Here is a 22,081-nt window from a genome sequence, read left to right as displayed (position 1 = left end):
AAGAAAGAAACCAAACCCATTGCCACTGAGTCGATTCCCACTCATAGCGACCCTATAGGACAGAGAAGAACTGCCCCATAGGGTTTCCAAGGAGTGGCTAGTGGATTCTAACTGCCTGCTTTTTGATTAGCAGCCAAACGCTTAACCACTACGCCACCAGAGCGCCTGTTATAAAATAATTACGTTTGTGTCATAGAAATTATATTGTTTATAGTTGTTTCAATCTTCTTCCCCTGTATCTCACTTTCTTTAGAAATGGTCACTAGATTTGACAGCCTTTTTATGACATTGTAGACCTTTAGCTTAGAATGTTTAACATTAAAAAAAAAGTTTAACATGTAAAAATACTTAAGTTGTAACAAGCCACATTTTAACGGTATTTTACCTTTGCACTGACAAACCTTCCGTAGCATCAAAAACAATATATACCAATTTAATATTTACTTTGTTTATTATTCATGGATGTAGGGTCGCTCAACCTGAATTGACTTGATGGCAATCGATTTATTATTGATGGTAAATGAATATTAATAATTAGTGATTCATGTCATAATGAAGTATTTTTTAAGTTTAAATTAGGGAATCAGCCATAACATTCAGATGAAAGACATGTTCTATTAAAGTAGCCAGTATACTAATCCCATAGGGAATTTTTTTAATTAAAAAAATATATTTTATGTCAGTCAGAAAAATGGCGCTTTACTTAGAAAAATAGCTTATGTTCGATGTCGCTAGATTAATGAAGTGTTTTTCCCTTTTTGTAATTCTGAGGAAAATGAGATCAACTTTGTAAGCAAGACACTTTGTTTCCATCTGAAAATTGTTACAATATGCTGATTTTGTTAGAACAAAAAATGTTTCAGCCATCTGCTAAGGCTTTTTTGAGTGACACCTAAACCCAAAACCCATTGTTACCCAGTCTATTCTGACTCATAGCGACCCTAGAGGACAGATTAAACTGCCCCATAGGGTTTCCAAGGCTGTAATTCTTATGGAAGCAGATTGCCACATCTTTCTTGCGCAAAGCTGCAAGTGGGTTCAAACTGCTGATCACCTGTCACGGATTGAATTGTGTCCTCCAAAATTATCTGTCAACTTGTCTAGGCCATGATCCCCAGGATTGTGTGATTGTCCACCATTTTGTCATCTGATGTGATTTTCCTACGTGTTATAAATCCTATCTGTATGATGTTAATTAGATGGGATTAGCGGTAATTATGTTAATGAGGCAGGACTCAATCTGCAAGATTAGATTGTGTCTTAAACCAATCTCTTTTGAGATATAAACGAGAGAACTGAGCAGAGAGACGGGGGACGTCATACCACCAAAAAAGCAGTGCTGGGAGCATAGTGTGTCCTTTGGACCCGGGGTCCCAGTGTTGAGAAGCTCCTACACCAGGGGAAGATTGATGACAAGGACCTTCCTCCAGAGCTGACAGGGAGAGAAACCCTTCCCTGGAGCTAGCACTCTGAATGTGGACTTCTAGCCTCCCAGACTGTGCAAGAATAAATTTCTCTTGTTAAAGGCATCCATCTGTGGTATTTCTGTTTTAGCAGCAGTAGATAACCAAGGCGCCGCCTAGAAGTTCCTTGAAGCTCAAGTTTCTTTTACTTTACCTGTCACTGACCATGTAATCGAGTCTGAACCCTCAGCCTAGGGCTCAAGCTCCTTCCTCTACTGGGTCTTCATCCTCTTTTGTGCCCTGACAGCCATGCTTTAGAAGGAACCCTGGTGGTACAGTGGCTAAGCACTTGGCTGCTAACCGAAAGGTCGGTGGTTCGAACCCACCAGCCACTCTACAGGAGAAAAATGTGGCAGTCTGCTTCTGTAAGAATTACAGCCTTGGAAACCTTATGGGGCAGTTCTACTCTGTCCTATAGGTTCACTATGAGTCAGAATTGACTCAATGGTTTCTTTTTTTTTAGCCACGCCTTCCCAACACCGTCTCTCACTTCTCTCAGCAAGATTTTTTTCCTTGTTTAATGTAAATAATTATACAAGTAACAAGTGCTTTAGAAAATCCAGATGTCCAAAAAAGAGGAAATCAAAACCACTCAGAGAACTCATAGCTAACGTTTTGTTATGTTTCATCCAGACTTTGCTTCCGAGTTGTTGAATGTATAACTTTGACATAACGGTGTTCTTCTACATGTGTTCTATAATCCACTTTTAATTTGCTCTATAAGCACATCTTCGGGTCAGTGCGTATTCTCTTTCCACATTATGGTAGAATGCGTCTTATAATGTCCCTAACCAAATTCTTTGGGCACGTGGTGCCCACCAGGTGTTTGTAATCTGGTCAGAGCGCTCCAGCATCTGAAACAAAGCCCAGCACATAGTAGGCATGCTGGAAGCATTGGTGGAATGAACTTTTCTTCCCTGAACAATATACCAAAAAAAACTTAAAACTGCAGAGATTTATTGCCACAACTAAGTTTTCATCCCAGCTCTATAACTTATTGTTGTGATTGCGAACAAATTACTTAATCTCCGTTTCAGTCCCATGGGGCTGCTGGAACAGAAATACCACAAGTGGGTAGCTTCAAAGACAGAAATTTATTTCCTCACAGTTCTGGAGGCTAAAAGTCCAAATCAAGGTCTGATTCGTGTCCATCCCTCCTGCAAGCCTCTCTCCTAGTTTCTGGCGCCTGCCAGAGATCCTTGGCGTTCTTGGCATCTGTCTTCTCCTGTGTGTGCCTCTGTGTCTGTTCTGCTCTTTTTATAACTTAGAAGTAACACACCCTACAATGGACAACCTCACTAACATAACAAAAGAGAAACCCCTATTTCTCAACAGGACCATATTTGCACGTCCAGGGGTTAGAATTTCAACACATATTTTCGGGGGACACAATTCAATCCGTAACAGTCTCTTTGGGGCTTAGTTACCTCAGTGGGAGTAAAAACAGTACCTACCTCACAGGGTTGTTGAAAGGATTAAATAAGGTCACATGTGTAGAACACTAAGCACAGAGCTTGCTGGTGGCTGGCACTCTACCAATGGTAGCACAGTTGTTACTGACCTGCCTCAAAGTGTTGGAGCCGATGTTTGCACAACTTGGCTCACTCCACTCCCCAAACTTGAAATGCCTCTCTACTAGGGACACTTCAGGATTCCCGAACTCCTGTTTCTGCCCCCCATTCCAACCTGAAAAGCCCAAGCCCGTTGCCATCAAGTCAAACCGACTCATAGCGACCCTAAAGGACAGAGTATAACTACCCCATAGGGTTTCCAAGGAGTGGCTGGTGGATTCAAACTGCCGACCTTTTGGTTAGCAGCCAGGCTCTTAACCAATGCACCACCAGGGCTCCAGTCTGAAAAGGGAGGAATCAAAAATTCTGATATTTTGTCTGTTATCACCTTGCTCATTCAATTCCACAGCACCATTTACCTAGTTGAGTACCTATTGTGTGCAGAGCATAGCACACGGTGTGGCGGGAAGTGGAAAGGAGTAGCACCTGAAGATCCATTCTTTCTGCGAATGGTCATGACACACAAAACTGAAAAGGGCCAGTTTCCTTGAGTTCCAGAAGGACTCAGGAAAAACTAATGAGAAAAAGGCAACCAACTCCACAGCAAAATGGGCAAAGGGCTTGAACAGGCAGCTCACTGAGAGATGCAGGTAGCTTGTTAACCTATGAAAAAAGTCTTAATTCAAGAAATGAAAATCTAAGCAAGTCGGTAGCATTTTTAGAAAACCCTTTTTATTGTCTTGTAAAATCAAACACAGATATAGAAGCCAGCACAAACGAGGCCATGGTGTGATGTGCAGTTCTCAGCGGAGGCTTTCCCCTCCCTGAGTGATAAAGGTACGAATGCAGATAGTTTTAGGGGCGAGGACAGTTGAGTGTATTTGGACTAACTCCAGCGTATCCTTCAGGACTCAGCTTAGGAAACCCTTTGTCTGGGAAGACTTCCCTGGGTCTTCAGTTACATGCCACCGAGGTTACATTATACCTGCCTGTTTATTTGCCTGTGACTCCCCCATCACACAAATACCTGGTGGCCTTCCCTGAAGCTTTGGGAGGGCGGAAGCTGTCACTTATTAATTTTTCTATCTCTAGGACCTTGCACAGTGCCTGGCACACAGTAACTGCTCAGTAAATATTTGTTGAATGAATGAAAGGATATTAAATATTTAATTAAAAAAAAAAACAAAACATAAGCCATTGAAGGACTATATAAACAGCACCACCTATTGGTAGATAATTTTAGCATTTCTTGAATTAAGACTTTTTTCATAGGTTAACTAGCTACTTTAGATTTTGAAACATTTTGCCCTCAAAATTAGGTGATTTACATTAAGCATTTTTTTTCTAACTAAAAAGATGGCTTCACTTTTCAAAACCATGGGTCTTTTATGGTTTGATAAATGTTAAAATAATAAGTCCTGATATTCTTTATGTTGTTCTAGTTTGGAGACCATTAGGGGAGGAGCCAGAAAGATATGTAGGCTCTTATCAATGAAATTATGAGGAGAGGAAAGTAATATTAATCAATTAATTACTGTGGGGGGGGGGACTCTTTATTACTTGTTTTATTCAATCCTATCAGTGCCCCGTACCTCACAGTGGTTTTATTCCCGCTTCATAGATGAAGGAAATGAAGGCTTGTGGAGCTGAAGTTACTTGCCCACACTCCAGGACATAGATCCAACTGGCGTTCATATCTGTGCCCCTCTGCCAGGCTAAGCTGGAAGTACTGGTTAGAAATGTCTATGAAGCGGTTGTTTTTGTTCCTAGTAGAGCCTCTAATGACCTCCAAACATTTAATAGATAGACTCCTGGTAGTGCAGTGGTTAAGAGCTCGGATGCTAACCAAAAAGGTCAGCAGTTCAAATCCACCAGCCACTTTTTGGAAACCCTGGGCAGCAGTTCTACTCTGTCATATAGGGTCACTATGAGTCGGAATCGACTCGATGGCAACTGGTTTAAATGATCCTGTTTCTAGTGTTAAAAAAAAAAAAATCTCTTAAGGGCAATTTTTATAAGGAATCACTCTTTACATAGTAGAGTATTTTGACTTCTAGGAGAAATTTTATTTCATCAAGTGAAATAATTTCCAGAAAGAGTCATGTTATGCCAAGAGCTAAAGTTTTCATAGAATGAATACATTTCAGGGAAATAACGTGTTGGCACAGTCTCCTCCTTGATCGAGCCTTAGTATGCATTTTCAGAAGCAAACATCTCTGCCAAACTGACAAATGGCCCCTATCAGTTCTCTAACCCCAGTCACCCTGAGTCCCCATTACACATCACCCACATGTGAGAGACCTGTGGCAGGCAGCCCCCAGACCCCTGGCTCCTCAGGAACTTAAGGGTAGGTTAGTCAGCATGGACGAAAGTGCTACAGGCAGTTCCCATCAGAGAGGAGAACGTCAGTGAATATCTGTCGAGGCTGAGTTTGAACAAGTTCTCCCCTGGTGTAAAATGGCAGGAGTAAGAGTAATAGTGCCATCATCAGAAACTGTCTAACTTCACGGAGGATAATGCAAATGGAGATAAGCCCAAGGCTGATCCCTGTGAGGCAGAGGTCAGACATACTCCATTCTCCAACCTTTTCACCAGTTCTGACACCAGCCTGCCCCCCACAGCACTCTCTGCTTCCCTGCTGGGTTTCATCCTCTGTTGCAATGGCCACACAGAACTCACAGACTATGCTTACAGTTGAGTGGTTTATTAAGGAAGAGGGCATAACTCAGGATCAGGATCAGGAAGCATGTAGCACAGTCTCGCTTCTTCAGTGCGGGACAGCTCTCAGCTCCTGTCAACTGTGAAGGCCTCCTCTCAGCCCCCCTGAAGACAGGCCTCCTCTCGGCCCCCTCAGGACAGGCTTCTCCTGGCCCTGCCATTGGGCCCCTTCTGGGCGCCTCGCTGTCTTCAGTGTTACAGCCTTTACCTGTGTTCCAGCTCTTTTATGAGGTTCCTTGCCTCCTCTCTTTCTCTGCGTCTTCTCTTATCTTTCTTCCATCTTCTTCCTCCTCCTTCTCCCTGCTGCTTTCTGTCTCTAAAGCCTCTGTGGGACTGGCTGCTTCAATACACTAACTCCTTGTCGATTTCATGGCATTGGATGTGAACTGACCAATCCCCTCTCTGTAGGTGACAAACACTTTATTTGCATAGTAGGCTACAACTCACCTCATTTGCATAGTCTGTTAACAAATCCCTGCAAGGTACATATCAATCACAGGGCAGGCTGCAGCCCAGGACAGACAAAAAGTCAGGTTGTTTATAGCTTACCCAGGAAGTGTCAACCAACCCGGACAAAAGTAACAAACCCTCTGAGGTAGAAACTAGAGTAAAAGTATCTCCTCGGGGTTTAAGGAAAAAAATCCCTCGATCTGTTTTTCCAAAGAACCAAGACAAAAAGCCACATAAAGGAACTCATCTTAGCACACCCAGATAGGCCACTGGGCTTTTATCAGGTCTCACCCTTATTAACATCCAGTCTACAGGGTAGCAAATGTGAGTTTAGTTAGATGAAGAGAGGGATAAAGAGAAAAAAAATTAGACCACAGTGAACCCCAAAGACCACAGTGAACATTTTCGGGGAATTTAGTATTATGTAAAGGAGCCCTTATGGTGCAGTGGTTAAAGTACGGCTGATAACCAAAAGGTTGGTGGGTTGAGCACACCAGGAGAAAGATGTGGTAGTGTGCTTCCATAAAGATTTACAGCCTTGGAAACCCTATGGGGCAGTTTTACTCCACCCTATAAATTCACTTAGTCGAAACCGACTTGACAGCAATGGGTTTGGTTTTTTTTGTTTGTTTTTTGGAAAGTTTATGTGGGAGTCCTTGGGTGGTGCAAATGGTTAATGTGTTTGCCTGCCAACTGAAAGGTTGGAGGTTCGAGTCCACCCAGGGGTGCCTCAGAAGACAGGCCTGGTGATCTGCTTCTGAAAAATCAGCCATTGAATAACTTTTGGTGAACAACTGCCTCCTTTGCTATGCGATTAGAACTGGATGGTACCCAGCTACCATCACTGAACATTTTGGTCAAAGATTCCATAGAAGAATCCTGATCAAAAGGGGGGAAAATGGGGAATAGAATTTCAGATTTTCATGGACTCCAGACTTCCTGGAGCCTTGAAGGTTTGATGAACCCTTGAAACTATTGACCTGAGATAATCTTTAAAAACTTTAAATTAAATATGTCCCCTGAAGCTTTCTTAAAACCAAACAATAGTTTAGCTAGTAAAAAACATGTCTACCTTAAGCATTATGCTCGTTTAAGAACTATGTTAGAAAGCAAAGATGTGACCTTGAAGACTAAGGTGCGTCTGACCCAAGCTGTGGTGTTTTCAGTCACTTCATATGGACACAAAAGCTGGACAATGCCTAAGGAAGATTGAAGAAGAATTGCTGCCTTTGAATTATAGCGTTGGCGAAGAGTCTTGAATATACCATGGACTGCTGAGAGAACGGACAAATCTGTCTTGGAAGAAGCATAGTCAGAATGGTCCTTAGAAGCAAGGATGACAAGACTAAGTCTCACATACTTTAGACATGTTATCAAAAGGGATCAGTCCATGGAGAAGAACATCATGCTTGGTAAAGTAAAGGGTCAGTGAAAAAGAGGAAGACCCTCCCCAAGGTGGATTGACACAGTGGCTGCAACAATAGGCTCCAGGATAACAATGGTTCTGAGTATGGCACAGAACCAGGCACTGCTTTGTTCTGTTGTCCATGGGCTTGCTGAGTCAGAGCCAACTCAACAGCACCTAACAGCAACGACAACAGGTGGGATTAAATTGACAACAGTAACTTGAAAGATTAGATAGGAACCTTGGGGAGGGGCAGTGAGTTTATGCTAAAGGGAGAGGAACAACTCAGAAAAGGAGGGTGAGAATGGTTGTACAACTTGAATGTAATCCGTGTCACTAAATGCTACCTGTAGAAACTGTTGAATTGGTGTTTTGCTGTTTACATTCTCAACAACAAAGTAAATAAAATTATACTTAAAAAAAGGAAAACCCTTGGAGCACAGTTCTACTCAGACATGGTGTGGTCGCCGTGAGTCAGAATCGACTCAGTGACAGCTGGTTTGGTTTTTTGGTTTTAGTGTTTTGTGACTAGACTTGTTAAGAAATGGGTAATCAGAGATAAATTACATAACACATTGGAAGACGACCGTCTCCCATCCATGTGAATTCACAGTCCGTGCATGTTTTAAGCGGTACTAGGTTTGAAGAACCAACTCTCAGCTCCGTTGACTGTGGGTTCTGGAAAGAATGCATGTTCAGCATACTCCTCCGAGGAGCTGATTTTGACTAGAAGCCATGCGTACCTTTAATTTTGGAAGATTGGCGTCATTATACATTCTGTGAACTTTTCCTTGTATCAGCAGCTGGGAGGATTCACTGTCATTTTATAGGTTTGTATTTAACGGATGCAGCGCTGGAAACGCTCACTCGTCTATGCCAAAAAGTTTGGAGGACAGCTACCTGGCCAACCAGCTGGAAGAGAGCCATATTCATGCCCATCCAAAAGAAAGGTTGATCCAACGGAATGCGGAAATTATCGAATGATATCATTAATATCATTCACAAGTAAAGTTTTGCTGGAGATCATTCAAAAGTGGTTGCAGCAATGCATTGACAAGGAACTGCCAGAAATTCAAGCCAGATTCAGAAGAGGGTGTGGAACAAGTGGTGTCATTGCTGATGTCAGATGGATCCTGACTGACAGCAGAGAATACCAACCAGAAAGATGTTAACCTGTGTTTTATGGACTATGCAAAGGCATTCAACTGTGTGGATCATAACAAATTATGGATAACATTGTGAAGAATGGGAATTCCAGAACACTTAATTGTTCTCATGTGGAACCTGTACATAGACCAAGAGGCAGTGGTTCAAAGAGAACAAGGATATGCTGCATGGCTTAAAATCAGGGTTGTGTCCTTTCACTGTACTTATTTACTCTGTATGCTGAGCAAATAATCCAAGAAGCTGGACTATGTGAAGAACAAAGGATCAGGACTGGAGGAAGGCTCATTAGCAACCTGTGTTATGCAGATGACACAACCTTGCTTGCTGAAAGTAAAGAGGACTTGAAGCACTTACTGGTGAAAATCAGAGACTACAGTCTTCGGTATGGATTACACCTCAACATAAAGAAAACAAAAATCCTCACAACTGAACCAATAAGCAACATCACGATAAATGGAGAAAAGATTGAAGTTGTCAAGGATTTCATTTTACTTGGATCCACAATCACTGCCCATGGGAAGCCGCAATCAAGAACTCGAACAACGTGTTGCATTGGGCAAACCTGCTGCAAAAGACCTCTTTAAAGTGTTAAAAAGCAAAGATGTCACTTTGAGGACTAAGGTGTGCCTGACCCAAGCTATGGTATTTTCAATTGCCTCATATGTATGTGAAAGCTGAACAATGAATAAAGAAGACTGAAGAATTGATGACTTTGAATTATGGTGTTGGAGAAGAATATTGAATGTACCGTGGACTGTCAGAATAACAAACCTGTCTTGAAAGAGTACAGCCAGAATGCTCCTTAGAAGCAAAGAAGGTGAGATTTTGGACATGTTATCAGGAAGGACCAGTCCCTGGAGAAGGAGATGCTTGGTAAAGGTACCTATACAAGGTTAGCAAAAAAGAGGAAGAGCCTCAGTGAGATGGATTGACACAGTGGCTGCAAACAATGGGCTCAAACATAGTGTCTTAGTCATCTAGTGCTGCTATAACAGAAATACTGCAAGTGGATGGCTTTAACAAAGAGAAATTTATTTCTTCACAGCAAAGTAGGCTAAAAGTCCAAATTTAGTGCTTTTTAGCTCCAGGGGAAGGCTTTCTGTCTCAGTCAGCTTTGGACGAAGGTCCTTGTCTTCAATCTTCCCCTGGTTGAGGAGCTTCTCAGCCCTGCTCCCAGTGCGGCTTTCTTGGTAACATGAGGTCCCCCTATCTCTTTGCTCGCTTCTCTCTTTTATATCTCAAGAGATTGCCTCAAGACACAATCCAATACTGTAGACTGAGTCTTGCCTAACTAACACAGCTGCCACCCATCCTGCCTCATTAACATCATAGAGGCAGGATTTACCACATATAGGAAAATCACACAATACCGGAAATCATGGCCCAGCCAATCTTGGGTTTCTCTTGTATATCTCTGTTGCTCCAGACCAGTAGGGACCAATAGGTCTATATCAGATGGTAGCAATAGTATATTTTCTAAATACAGTATACCAGAAAAGTGATACATAGTTTAGAGAAAGACTTAAAGAAATATAAGCACTGTAGTACCTGGTACCTCTCTCAGTGACCTCCTGCTGTTTTCAGTCATAATACCTTTTTCTAATGTTTTAATGGAGTCCCTAACCCAACCAGTGCCTTCGAGTCGATTCGAACTCATAGCGACCCTATAGGACAGAGTAGAACTGCCCCACAGAGTTTCCAGGGAGCGCCTGGTGGATTCAAACTGCCGACCCAGGTGAGGCAAATGGCTAAGCGCTCAACTGCTGGCTGAATGGTTGGTGGTTTGGATCTATCCAGTGGCAACTTGGAGGAAAGGCCTGGAAATCTGCTTCTGAAAGATCACAGACTTGAACCCTTTTGGAGCACAGTTCTACTCTGCACATTTGGGGTCACCATGAGTCAAAATTCACAGGATGGCGCCTGACCACAGCAACTCTTTTAATAGAAATCTCGTTCTTCCTACAGCACTGCACATCAGAAGTCTGTAGGCTCCCTATATTTGGAGTTCAGTTACTCTGTGGATTTTCAAAGAGGAACTTAATCCAGAATTACTTTTTTCTATTTCTAGGAAAGGTTCTGGACTGCTTATTTCTGTGTTCATGGCCTTTGAATCTTTCTACTTTAGTGATCAAATTCATGGAAAAAAAAAAGTGTTCCTATCTTCTGATTCCCTACATGACTTCTTTTTTATTATTTTTCCATAACTAGTAGATTTGCATTGTAATCTTTTGCTTTAGCCTTTTCTTGTTTGCCTTTCCCCTGCCTTTGAATATAATAATATGTAACATTTACAGGTAGGACTTCTGCATCCACTTCCAAACCCACTGCTGTTGAGTCGATTCGAACTCATAGTGACCCTATAGGACACAGGAGAACTGCCCCATTAGGTTTCTAAGGCTATAAGTCTTTGAGGAAGCAGACTATTACATCTTTCTCCCGAGGAATAGCTGGTGGTTTCGAACCACTGACCTTTCGATTGGCAGTCAAGTGCTTTAACCACTGCACCAGGGCTCATTGTTTCCACTTAGCACACAGAAAATCACAAGAGGGTATCACACCCACTCAAACAATGAGAACAAGCCAGATCATCTGCAAAACGATAGTTTTTAAAGCCCACCGGAGAGCTGAGATCACAAAGTAACATGATGAAATAAAATCCAAAATTGACAATCACCTCTAGGAAAAACAGAACCCACAGCTGCTTTCATCTTTGGCAGAGCAGCAGGAAGAGAAGGAAGCCTTCATAGATGTGAGTAAGAAGAAATCCACTGAAGTGTTACAGAATTCCTAAAGGCTGAGAGTAGACTGGCGTGATAATTCAGAATTCTTGGGAGCCTCAGACATAAGGGGAATCTTCTCACACACCAGCTCTTCTCTGCAGACCCTCACTGAGTGCTCAGGAGAAAGACTAGGAGCAGAACAGGAGTACGAAAGAGACCCTCTCTGAGGCCCAGGCTTGTCAGGCCTACTGTAGCCTGAGGGCAGAGCAGGAACTGAGAAATCCTCCACACTCTGGGCCTTATACTAAGTACCAGAAGGAGGGACAGGGCTAGCTGAGAGGGAGCCCCTTGAAGTGTGAGTACATAGTGAAGTCTGAGGACGGGAAGAACTGAGAGAAACTCCCCTGGGCACTCCAGGCCACACACCAAGTTTCAGGCAGCAGCTGTCTACCACTAGGGTAGGGATCTCCCTGAGGTCCAGACACACTGAGCCTGCTGAGGACTGAGGGTGGAGCAGGAAAACAGAAAATCCCCCAAGCTCTCCTGGTCTTAGACACTGAGTACCAGGGAGCAGCCCTCTACTGCTGGGAGGGGGCAAAGAGAGCTCTGAAGGGCCCATTAAAGTCAGAGAATAGGGCAGGAAAACGGAGGCAAACCCTCCAGGCACTCAGCTTTCAAATCCTAAGAAAGGGGAGGTTTTACCCCATCTAACAGTAATTTGAGTAAAACTAAAAGTGACTAAAGCAACCTTACAGCCAGACTTAGCTTAACTACAGATGAGATTGACTCAGCCTCCAACACTAATGGCCTGACAGAAGAAGAAACGTGCCTTAGTCTTTACTATTTTTTTACGCAGCATTCATCATTAAGTTAAGCAAAAAAAAAAAAAAAAGACAGGAAACACAAGAAAGCAAGAAAATATGATCCATCATCAAGAGAGGAAATAGTCAATAGAACAAGACATAAAGATGGTCCAGATGTTGGAACTGCAAAATAAATATGATAACAAATAATTAAATAAAATAATTTTAACAGAGATGGAAAGCATAAAAAGGAGTCAAATAGAAATGCCAGAAATGAAAAATATGCTATCCAAGACAAAGATCTTTCACTGAGTTTACCAGGATACTGAGGCACCAAAGGAAAGAGCCAGTAAACTTGAAAATAGTCAATGGAAATTACCCAAACTGAAAAACAAAGAGAAAAAAGAATAGAAAAAAGTGGAATATAACAACGAAGATTTATGGGATAATATTAAACCCTGGTGGTGTAGTGGTGCAGTGCTATGGCTGCTAACCAAAAGGTCAGCAGTTCAAATCCACCGGGTGCTCCTTGGAAACTCCAGGGGGCAGTTATACTCTGTCCTATAGGGTCGTTATGAATTGGAATTGACTCGACGGCAGCAGGTTTGGTTTGGTTGGTTTATCAAGCAATCTGTCATGTGTGTAATTGAAGTCCAAGAAGAAAAAGAGAGAATGAGCAGAAGAAATATTGGAAGTTTTTTGGAATTACTGGAAATAACTTTCCAAAATTAATGAAAGAGAACAACTCACGATCTAAGATGGCTAGAAAACCCTAAACAGGATAAATAAAAACACACCTAGGCATATCGTACTCAGACTTTTGATAAAGAAAAAAATCCTGAAAGTAGCCAGAAGAACAAGCCACATTACATAAAGGGAACAAGAACAAGAATGACTGACTTCTCATCAGAGAAAATCAAGGCAAAAAAAAAAACAGTGGAAAAACACCTTTAAAGTGCTGAAAGAAAACGAAAACCGTCATCCTAGAATTCTGTAGTGTTGTGGGTTAAATCGTTTCCCCCAAAAAGAAGTTTAAGTCCTAACCCCTAGAACCTCTGAACGTGTCCTTACTTGGAAATAGGCTCACTGCAGATATAATTAGTTAAGATGAGTTAATTAGGGTACACCCTTATCTCTTTATATCTGAAGTTCTTACAAGAAGACCCTGCTTAAAGAGACGTAGAAGGAAGATGGCCAGGTGAAGACACAGACAAAGATTGGGATTATGCCGCCACAAACCAGGGAACGCCTGGGCCACCAGCAGATAGAAGAGGCAAGACAAGGTCCTCTGGGGCCTTCAGAGAGCCTGGCTCTGCTGACACCTTGCTTTTGTACGTCTAGCCTCCGGAGGTGGGAGAGAATACATTTCTACCCAGCTTGTGGTATTTTGCTACAGAAGTCCTAAGAAACTAATGCACACATCCAGTGAAAATATCTTTGAAAAACGAGGCAAAATAAAGACATTTTTAGACAGACAAAAGTTGAAAGAATTTGTCTCCAACAGAGCTGCACTACAAGAAATTCTGAAAGAAAGCCTTCAGGCTGAGGAAAACGATAGCAAATAGAAAGCATTTCTGCAGGAAGCAAAGAACGCTGGAAAGAAGAAGTGCGTTGGTACATACAAAGCGCACAGAGAGTTTTGTGTATATAAACAGTACGGGACTGGACAACGTTGTGTTCTGACATGCGTCATGAGGTTGGAGCCAACTCAGCCGCAACCAACAATAACTATATGTGTGTGTGCATGTGGATTTATATAATTATGAATTACGTGTTTATAAACACCCGTGCTCGTTGCCGTCAAGCTGATTCTGACTCATGGTGACTCTATAGAACAGATTAGAACTGCCCCACAGGGTTTTCTAGGCTGTAATCTTTACGGGAGCAGATCCCCGGGTCTTTTCTTCTGCGGAGTGGCTGGTGGGTTCGAACTGCCAACCTTTAGGTTAGTAGCTGAGTACTTAACCACTGTACCACCGGGGCTCCTACTGGGAATATAGCCAGGAACAAAACAGACCACACCCCCTGCTGTGGTAGAGCTTACATCCCAGTGGGGAGAAACAAAATAAAATGATACAGCCAGTAAGTGCTGTAGAGAAAAATAAAGCAGAAAAGGAGGGCGGGGAATGTCAGAAGCAGGGCATGACGGGGTTGCAGTGCTGAGTAGGGGGTCAGAGAAGCCCCACTGTGAAGGCAGCTTTGAGCACAGACTTCATGCAGGTGCATGGTGACTCTCTCAGGGACTCATGGTCCAGGCGGAGGGCAAGCAAAGGGCTGACATCGAGTTTGTCTGGCAGGCCCGAGAGCCCCAAGAAGCAGAGGGGCTGGAACTCAGTCCCTGAGGGAGAGGACAGAGTGGAAGGGTCAGAACCAGGAAGGGGCAGGGAACAGCAGGAGATGAGGCAGGGCCTTGTGAGTCATTGGAAGGGCTGGCTTTCATGCCAAGAGGTTGTGTCATGCTTTTACCAAAGGTCAGTGTTTAGAAAATGAAGCCTATAGCAGATTCAGTGACTTAGAACACATTTGATAAGAGTATAGCCCAGTCTTAAAACATCAGTAGCTCCCCCACTAACTAGAAACCAAGAATATCGATTCATATGTTTTATTACATGGTGGGATTAAGTGTAATTTCTACTCAGTGTATGTCAAGTTAAAAATTAAGAGGAAAAGAAGGAATACAAGGAATGTAGCTGCTCAGGTGTCTTGGTCTCCTGACCTTACCTGTTTACCAGCTCTGACACCAGCCGTCCCTCCCATGGCACTGTCTACTTCTCTTCTGGGTTCATTAATCCATTGCTGTGGCCACACAGAACTCACAGACGACAGTGAAGCGATTTCTTAGGGAAAAGGGCACAACTCAGGAATCAGGACCAGGAAGCATGCGGGCAGCCTCCCTTCTGCGGTGCAGGCAGCTCTCTCAGCTCCTCTAGGCCGTGCAGGTCTCCTCTCTGCCCCCCACCCCACCACCTCCCTTCTGCAGTGCAGGCAGCTCTCTCAGCTCCTCTAGGCCGTGCAGGTCTCCTCTCTGGCCCCACCCCACCACCACCGAGGACAAACTTCTCAGCTTTGCCACTGGAGCCCCTTCCAGGCCTGTGGCTACCAGCTCTGCCGCTAGTTCTGCCGCTGGGACCCTTCTGGGCCTCCCCCTGTCTTCATTGTTACAGCCCATAACCAGTGCTACAGCTCTTTTACAAGGGTCCTTGCCTCCCCTCTCTCTTTTTTTCTTTCTGCTGCTTCGTTCTGCTGCTTCTTTATGTCTGCAAAATATGGGGTTGACTGCTTGTATCTACAAACTTCTTGTCAATTTCAAGGCATGGCCCTCCCACCAAGACCACAAACTGACCAATCCTCTCTCAGTAGATTACAGACACTCATTTGCATGGTAGCTGCAGCTGGGCTACAACTCACCTCATTTGCATAGTCTGTTGACCACTCCCTACAAGATGCATACCAATCACAGGGCAGACTGCAGCCAGGGCCAGGCAGGAAGTAGCAAACCAACTTGTTTACAATTTACCCAGGAAATATCAGTCCACCTGGACAAAAATAACAAACCCTCTGGGGTAGAAACTAGGTCAGAGGTAACCCCTCAGGGTTAGGGGGAAAACCTCTCAAGCCAGTTTTCCAAAGAACTAAGGCTAAAGGCCACATAAAGGAACTCATTTCACCACAGCATCCCTCTCCTTGTCTAGAGTGGACGTGACAGCACCTGCCCACAGGTGGTTGTCATGGGGAAGCTAAGCTGAGAGAGGGGTGTGTGTGCCTGACAGAAGGTAGCAGGCGTGCAACCAATGGCCGCTCTCTCTCTCTGTACATGGGGGCGCCCTCGTGGAAGTTTTCCTTGTGGGAAGCTTGCCCTAGGGATGACCTCAATCCGTCTGCCGTGCTGTCCTTGAACCCTTTGGGGCTTCGGTTTCCCTGGTACGGTCACAGGGATGGCCTCAGCCTCGGGGGGAGGCAGGCAGGCGCCCAGGGTGGCTGAGGCCGGGGGCCAGGCCCCGATACTCATTATTCTTCTCTCCTCCCTTCTGCCACCCCTTGTCTTTCTTCCGAGTACAGTCATCTCTTCTCTAGAAGTCCTGACCCAAAAGGTCTTCTGTCGAGAATTTGCTGGTTTTAAGAGTCTGTTTCAGAAGAGCCTGAGGAAGAGAAGTAACCCCTTTTTCACATTTGGACCGGGCTCGTCTTGATGAACCCAATGTCTTCCTTCCCCCAAATGCAGGTTGTGCCCCTAAGAAACACAGTGTTGGTGACAGAGTTAGGATTGGAATCTCTTGCATCTAGTTTTGGACATTTTTATAAAATATATGTTCATTTTTGCTGTTAAATTGGTTTTGTTTTCCTTATGAATGCAGGTAATTTATGCACTGTCGGCTGACAGACTGCAGCTAATGACTGTGGGGTCTTATATGAGTGGGACAACACCCGAGGCTGCCTTTAAACACTGTTCCTGTTTCGTTTTCACAGCAAACCCAAGGAACCCGTGTTCAGCTCAGGTAGGTCTGATTGCACTTTTTTATGGGTATCCCCCACTCACGTCTTCAGAGCTGGGGGGCACTATCCCAGGGGCCAGACTTGGACACACAGAAACTTCCGGGAGTGTGTAGTGGGGCTGAGGTGAACCTAGTTGTGATGTCAGCCTGGCATTAGCGGCTGAGGGGTGAGCGGCTCAGGTAATAACAGTAAGACCTGCATAAAAAGTTCATAAAGACAAAACTCTTTACTGTCCCCCTTCAGAACTGATTTAAGATCCATCGCTAAGGAGGCAGAGTGAGATGCCACCGCGCGCGCTGTAACTGAGTTTCCAGGTTCAAAGACGGCAGTGGCCTCTGTCATTCCTCCTTACTAACTGGGCTCTGGTCACAAACATTTGCCGTTCCCTTAAAGGGAAAGTTTTCGATGCAGCAAGTTACAACATTGTGTAAAAACAGCTCTCCTCTTTCTGCCTTTGATTTTCTAAACTGTAAACTAATAATTAATCTGTATCCCTTTCTATACGTCTTTTTTTTAACACTGTTTTATAATAAGGTAGATGCTATTTTTAGCACATTAACCTGATTTTAAAAATGCATTTAAAGGGCACACAAATTGGCAAGTATGTAATTGGTTAAAGAAATTCACTTAATTTTGATTTTGCCAGTTTTTTCTTAAGCTCAGAGTCAGAACCCAAAAGTCAGAGTTTCGCGTTTGTCGGCACCTGCTTTCATGGTCCTTTGGTTTTCAGGAAGCATGAAATTGTGCCCTGAAAATGTAGCCACCAGGAGCTCGCAGAGCTGCGTTCTGAGTGCACTTGCCAGAACCCCTGAAACGTGCCCAATTTCACTGCCTGGGGGCAGGGTAGCGTGTGACTGAGAGCTAGCCAGCTCCTGTCCCTCTGCCCCACTCCACGTCTCTTTATCTAGCCCTTCTGTCTCTGTCTCCGAAATCACAAGGGAAGCGCCGGGTGACGCACTGCAAAGGTAGGCGGCATCGCTGACACCTCGTAGCTCTCTGAGCAAAGCTGTTGCCCAGGCTCCAGAAACGGTTTTCATACAGGCAAACAGATGCTCTCCTTGTATGAAAAGGTTTTTGTGAGGCAAACTTCAATTCTAAGTTAAAAGCATTCTCGAGCATTTCCTTGGCTGGACTTTAAAAAGTGGCTGGAATTTGGATATCGATTGGTGATTGGCTGATTACAGGAAATTTAAAAAATCTGCAGAAAGTTTAAGAGAGCTATAGGGCATCCCCTGGCCGGGCCACCGTTTGAGCCTGCACCCGCACTGCTGCTGACTGCCCCGCTGTGTGCTGTTACCCTAACGTGCCTGAGAAGCAATCACTTCCCTCGCCGCCGCCGCGGCCTTGTGGTTTGAAATTAGAATATCCGAATTACCAGTGGGAAACCGTGTCAAGGATAAACTCAGTGCTTTTCATTTTTTATTTATTTTCGCCTCGTCGAGTAATTTAGAATTCTGCAGCCTCCGGTGTAAGGACTTCTTAACCAGCGCATGAGTACAATCCAGCGTGTGTCAGTATTCCGTATACGCTGATGGTGGTGTACACCCAGGGTGGACCTTTTCGTGTTGTGGAAACGGCCTGTTCTCTCCGCTGCTCTCTGTGAGCTTCCTGACAGGATGGATTCATTTCTTACAAAGAATCCACGAAGTCACCCTTCACTTAACCTTGAACTCACCAACACCTGCCCCTTGTTCACCTCTGACAGTCAGCGGGCGCCTTTAGATTCCTCCATCGTAGTGACTGCCTAGTTTGCTGAGATGCGGGTGAGGAGTTGAGGAAGGGGAGACCTTTGGGGCGAGGAGAACCGCAGGCACAGGTGATGGAGGAAGGAGCATCCAGGCCGGGTGGCTGTGGCAAACAGGGCGTGGAAGCTGAGAGCCTGGCAGGGCAGAAAGCGGTCCGAGGATTTTGAGTGGGAAGGACATGGGGAAATCCACCTGGGGCCCTGGTGGGCCTGGCAGTGCACCTAAGACGGCCTGGGGAAGGGATAAGAGAGCCTGCGGGAATGGGAGCTCAGGTGGGCTAATCACAGGGGGACTGGCGAGGAGGAAGCAGCTGTGAAACATCCTACCAGGAGGCTCCTGAGGAGGTAGTGATGGGCAGAACGTGCAGTGGTTTTCCTGAGAAGTCAGACTTAGCCCGCAGAGTAAAGGGGGTCTCACGTGCATGTGTTGGAGACCCGAGTGCATGCTCACGGTGACGCACACCCGGGACAGCCTCTGACAGTTGAAGCAGTAATGCATGTGGCCTTGCTCAGAAATCCTTAGGAATAAGACTTACAAAACTAATTTGTAAATGTTGTACTCACGGCTCTGTAATTATTGCGTGACTTTTCCTCACCACCTGCCTCTGTGCACATGAGTTTTCTGTTGAGTTATGTACGGGTAACCCTGTTCCCGACTGCCCAAGTTAAATGCCATTAAGGCCGGCTCCTCTGAGAGGCAGTGACGTGTCAGAATTCATCAAGTTCTGAGTCTGGACAGAATTCTTCAGAAGCTCACAAGGCATTTTGTTTGGTCTTAGTATACCCTGAAAACTCTAGTCAGAAAACCTCAAGTTTTTGGATTTCTTTTTTTTTTTTAAAGTTCCAGGATTTCCCCATATCAGTTTTATTATTGGTTTTTACTTTCCTCCCTATGATTTACTTATTAAAGCATCAACAGATGTTTTGTTATGGAAATGTTTGTTCTAGAAAGTGTTACTTCCTGTCTTTCTCTCTCTAAAGAGTCTTTTGTTCCTGGTTTCCATGTTGAGCTTTTCTTGGGCCTTTTCTCTTTTGCATGGGTCCTGGCATGTACTGCTGACTGCGTCCTTTCCACTTGAAAGAACGGTCCGATGTAAAAGATAAAGATACATGTCTTTACATTGCCGTATGACAAACCAGGCTAAATATTGAAAGATTTTATGAACTTTGATATTGACATTATGTATACATTGAACTCAATAAAAAATTTAAGTGGATTTCTTGTGTTGTAATTTTTTGGGGTGGCATTTTTTCCCCTCCTGATGATAAACAGAAGGAGCCCTGGTGGCGCAGTGGTTAAGCACAGGACTACTAACCAAAAAGTCGGTGGTTCGAACCTACCAGCCTGCTCCATGGGAGAAAGATGTGGCAATCTGCTTCCGTAAAGATTTATAGCCTTGGAAAATCCCATGGGGCAGTTCTGCTCTGTCCTATAGGGTTTTTATGAGTCGAAATTGACTCGAGGGCAGTGGGTTTCATTTTGGTTTGGATAATAAGCAAATTTAAGCACCAAAATTTCTCATGGGAGGAATAGTTGGGGTCTAGTTCTTTCCTGCCTTTTACAGTTTCTTATGTATTTTATGTACTTAAGTAAGCAAAATATGGAAAGAAAACAAGACACAAACTTTTATTTCAAACTGTGTTCAACTTTTTTTTTTCCCCTGAGGGCATTAATTAAAGGCTCAAGTTTTCACTTTCGTCTTGAAAGGCTAGAAAAGATGCATTTGTTTCCAGGTACACTGGGACGGGCACGGAGCCGTCTCACTGACGTCTTTGTTCTTTCCGTAGAAGAAGGATATGTAAAAATGTTTCTCCGTGGACGCCCTGTTACCATGTACATGCCCAAAGATCAAGTGGATTCTTATAATTTGGAAACGAAAGTCGAGCTACCAACCAAGAGACTGAGACTGGAATGGGTGTATCCTTTATCCTCTGATTCGGTCTCACACCAAGCTAGCAGATGAGCCATGTTTTTAGCTTAGTTTAACTATAGAAATTCAGAAAACTTAAGTCCTCTTAAGTTTTAAAAAAACAAAATCTCCTACTCTCACTTTGGAAAAAAAAATGAAATTGGCCATATGTTAGAACACAGCACAGTGGTTTAGCAAATGAGGAGCCCGTAAGAGCTACTGCTTGTTGGGTTGTTTAAGAATCAGCCAAACTGTTCCTAAGGTGATTGTACTATTTTACACTCCCTCAGCAGTGTACGAGAGTTCCAGGTCCTCCACATCCTCATCAACACTTGCTGTGATCAGTCTTTCTAATTGTAGCCATTCTAGTGCGTGTGTGGAAACCCTGGTGGCGTAGTGGTTAAGAGCCATGGCTGCTAACCAAATGATCAGCAGTATGAATCCACCGGGCACTCCTTGGAAACTCTGTGGGCAGTTCTACTCTGTCCTGTAGGGTCGCTATGAGTCAGAATTGACTCGACGGCAACAGGTTTGGGTTTTTTGGTTTAGTGGGTGTGTAGGAGCCCTGGTGACACAAAGGTTAAGCACTTTGCTGCCAGCTGAAAGGTTGGCAGTTTGAACCCACCCAGCAACTCCGTGATAAAAATCCTGTCTTCACCCTCAAACAAATATTTACTGAGTACATGCCTGATGCCTAGCCCTAAACGCAAAGTATAAGTTGGTTTAAATTGGAGCCATTGTGATTTCAATTAGAAGAATTACTCTTAGCAATTATGGAATCATATTCTTTGGAATTTATCAAAAATTGTCACTTGTACCTAAATCTCTCCCCCGACATTTTTCCTTCAGATTCAAATGTCACAAACATTTAACCACGCACCTGTTTTGGAATCTGTTTTGGCACATGCAATTGAAGTGACTAGGTTAGGTAAAAAATGATTTAAATTGGTTAAATCAAACCTGGAAAACATTCCAAACACATTTATTCAGCCTACTTCCTATTCATATTTTGGAAGATATAAAACAGTGGAATTTGCTCCAGATATATACTACTTTTTGCATCCAAGTACGAGTGATGTTTTCCTCTCAAAATAGTTTTCAGGGTTTGGAAGCATCCCTGCCAGAGTCTTAACAAGAATAATCAAGGAGCCTGGGAATGGCTTGGGGAAGGGAAGCCTCCTTCCCTTTTTACCTTTTATATATGTGTGTGTTGTTTATAAAGACTTCTGTAATGTTAAAAAAAAAAAATTTTTTTTTAATGAAAGATTTAACTCTTAAATTACAATAAAAAAATTAACTAGTGATTGACTCAGTAACTAAGGCATACAAAAGTCAATTACCAGTATCTTAAAATGTATTTTAAATATAAAGAATGTCAAAGCTCAGAGTTTTTTCTTGGAATAGGATTTATAATTTTAATACTGCTTAATGTTCGAAACAATATATCCCGACTCATAGCGACCCTATAGGACAGGGTAGACTGCCCCAGAGGGTTTCCAAGGAGCAGCTGGTGGATTTGAACAGCCAACCTTTTGGTTAGCAGCCGAGCTCTTACCTACCACGCCATCAGGGCTCCAATAATTGAAACAATATAATCAATATATATTATGTTTTCCCAAACAAGCTACAAAAGCCACAGACTATAATAAAGATTCAATCAATTTCCCAATCTCGATTCTAGAACTAGGCTCAATCA

The 22,081-nt window shown here is 43.6% G+C and overlaps 1 protein-coding gene across 3 annotated transcripts in view; it reads left to right on the top strand.

Moving 5' to 3' along the window:
• EML1 (EMAP like 1) overlaps positions 1–22,081 on the top strand; it is a 155,265-nt gene that overhangs the window by 97,202 nt on the left and 35,982 nt on the right. For all 3 annotated transcript variants that reach the window (XM_064292985.1, XM_064292984.1, XM_064292986.1), the window contains 2 exons: positions 16,705–16,733; positions 20,264–20,393. In XM_064292985.1, coding sequence (XP_064149055.1) covers positions 16,705–16,733; positions 20,264–20,393 — 159 coding nt within the window. The remainder of the gene's footprint in view (positions 1–16,704; positions 16,734–20,263; positions 20,394–22,081) is intronic.

Source organism: Loxodonta africana, chromosome 10, assembly GCF_030014295.1.
Source record: "Loxodonta africana isolate mLoxAfr1 chromosome 10, mLoxAfr1.hap2, whole genome shotgun sequence".
Taxonomy (NCBI): Eukaryota; Metazoa; Chordata; class Mammalia; order Proboscidea; family Elephantidae; genus Loxodonta; species Loxodonta africana.
Note: the sequence above shows the minus strand (reverse complement) of the source record. Positions and strands in the feature narration are given on the sequence as shown.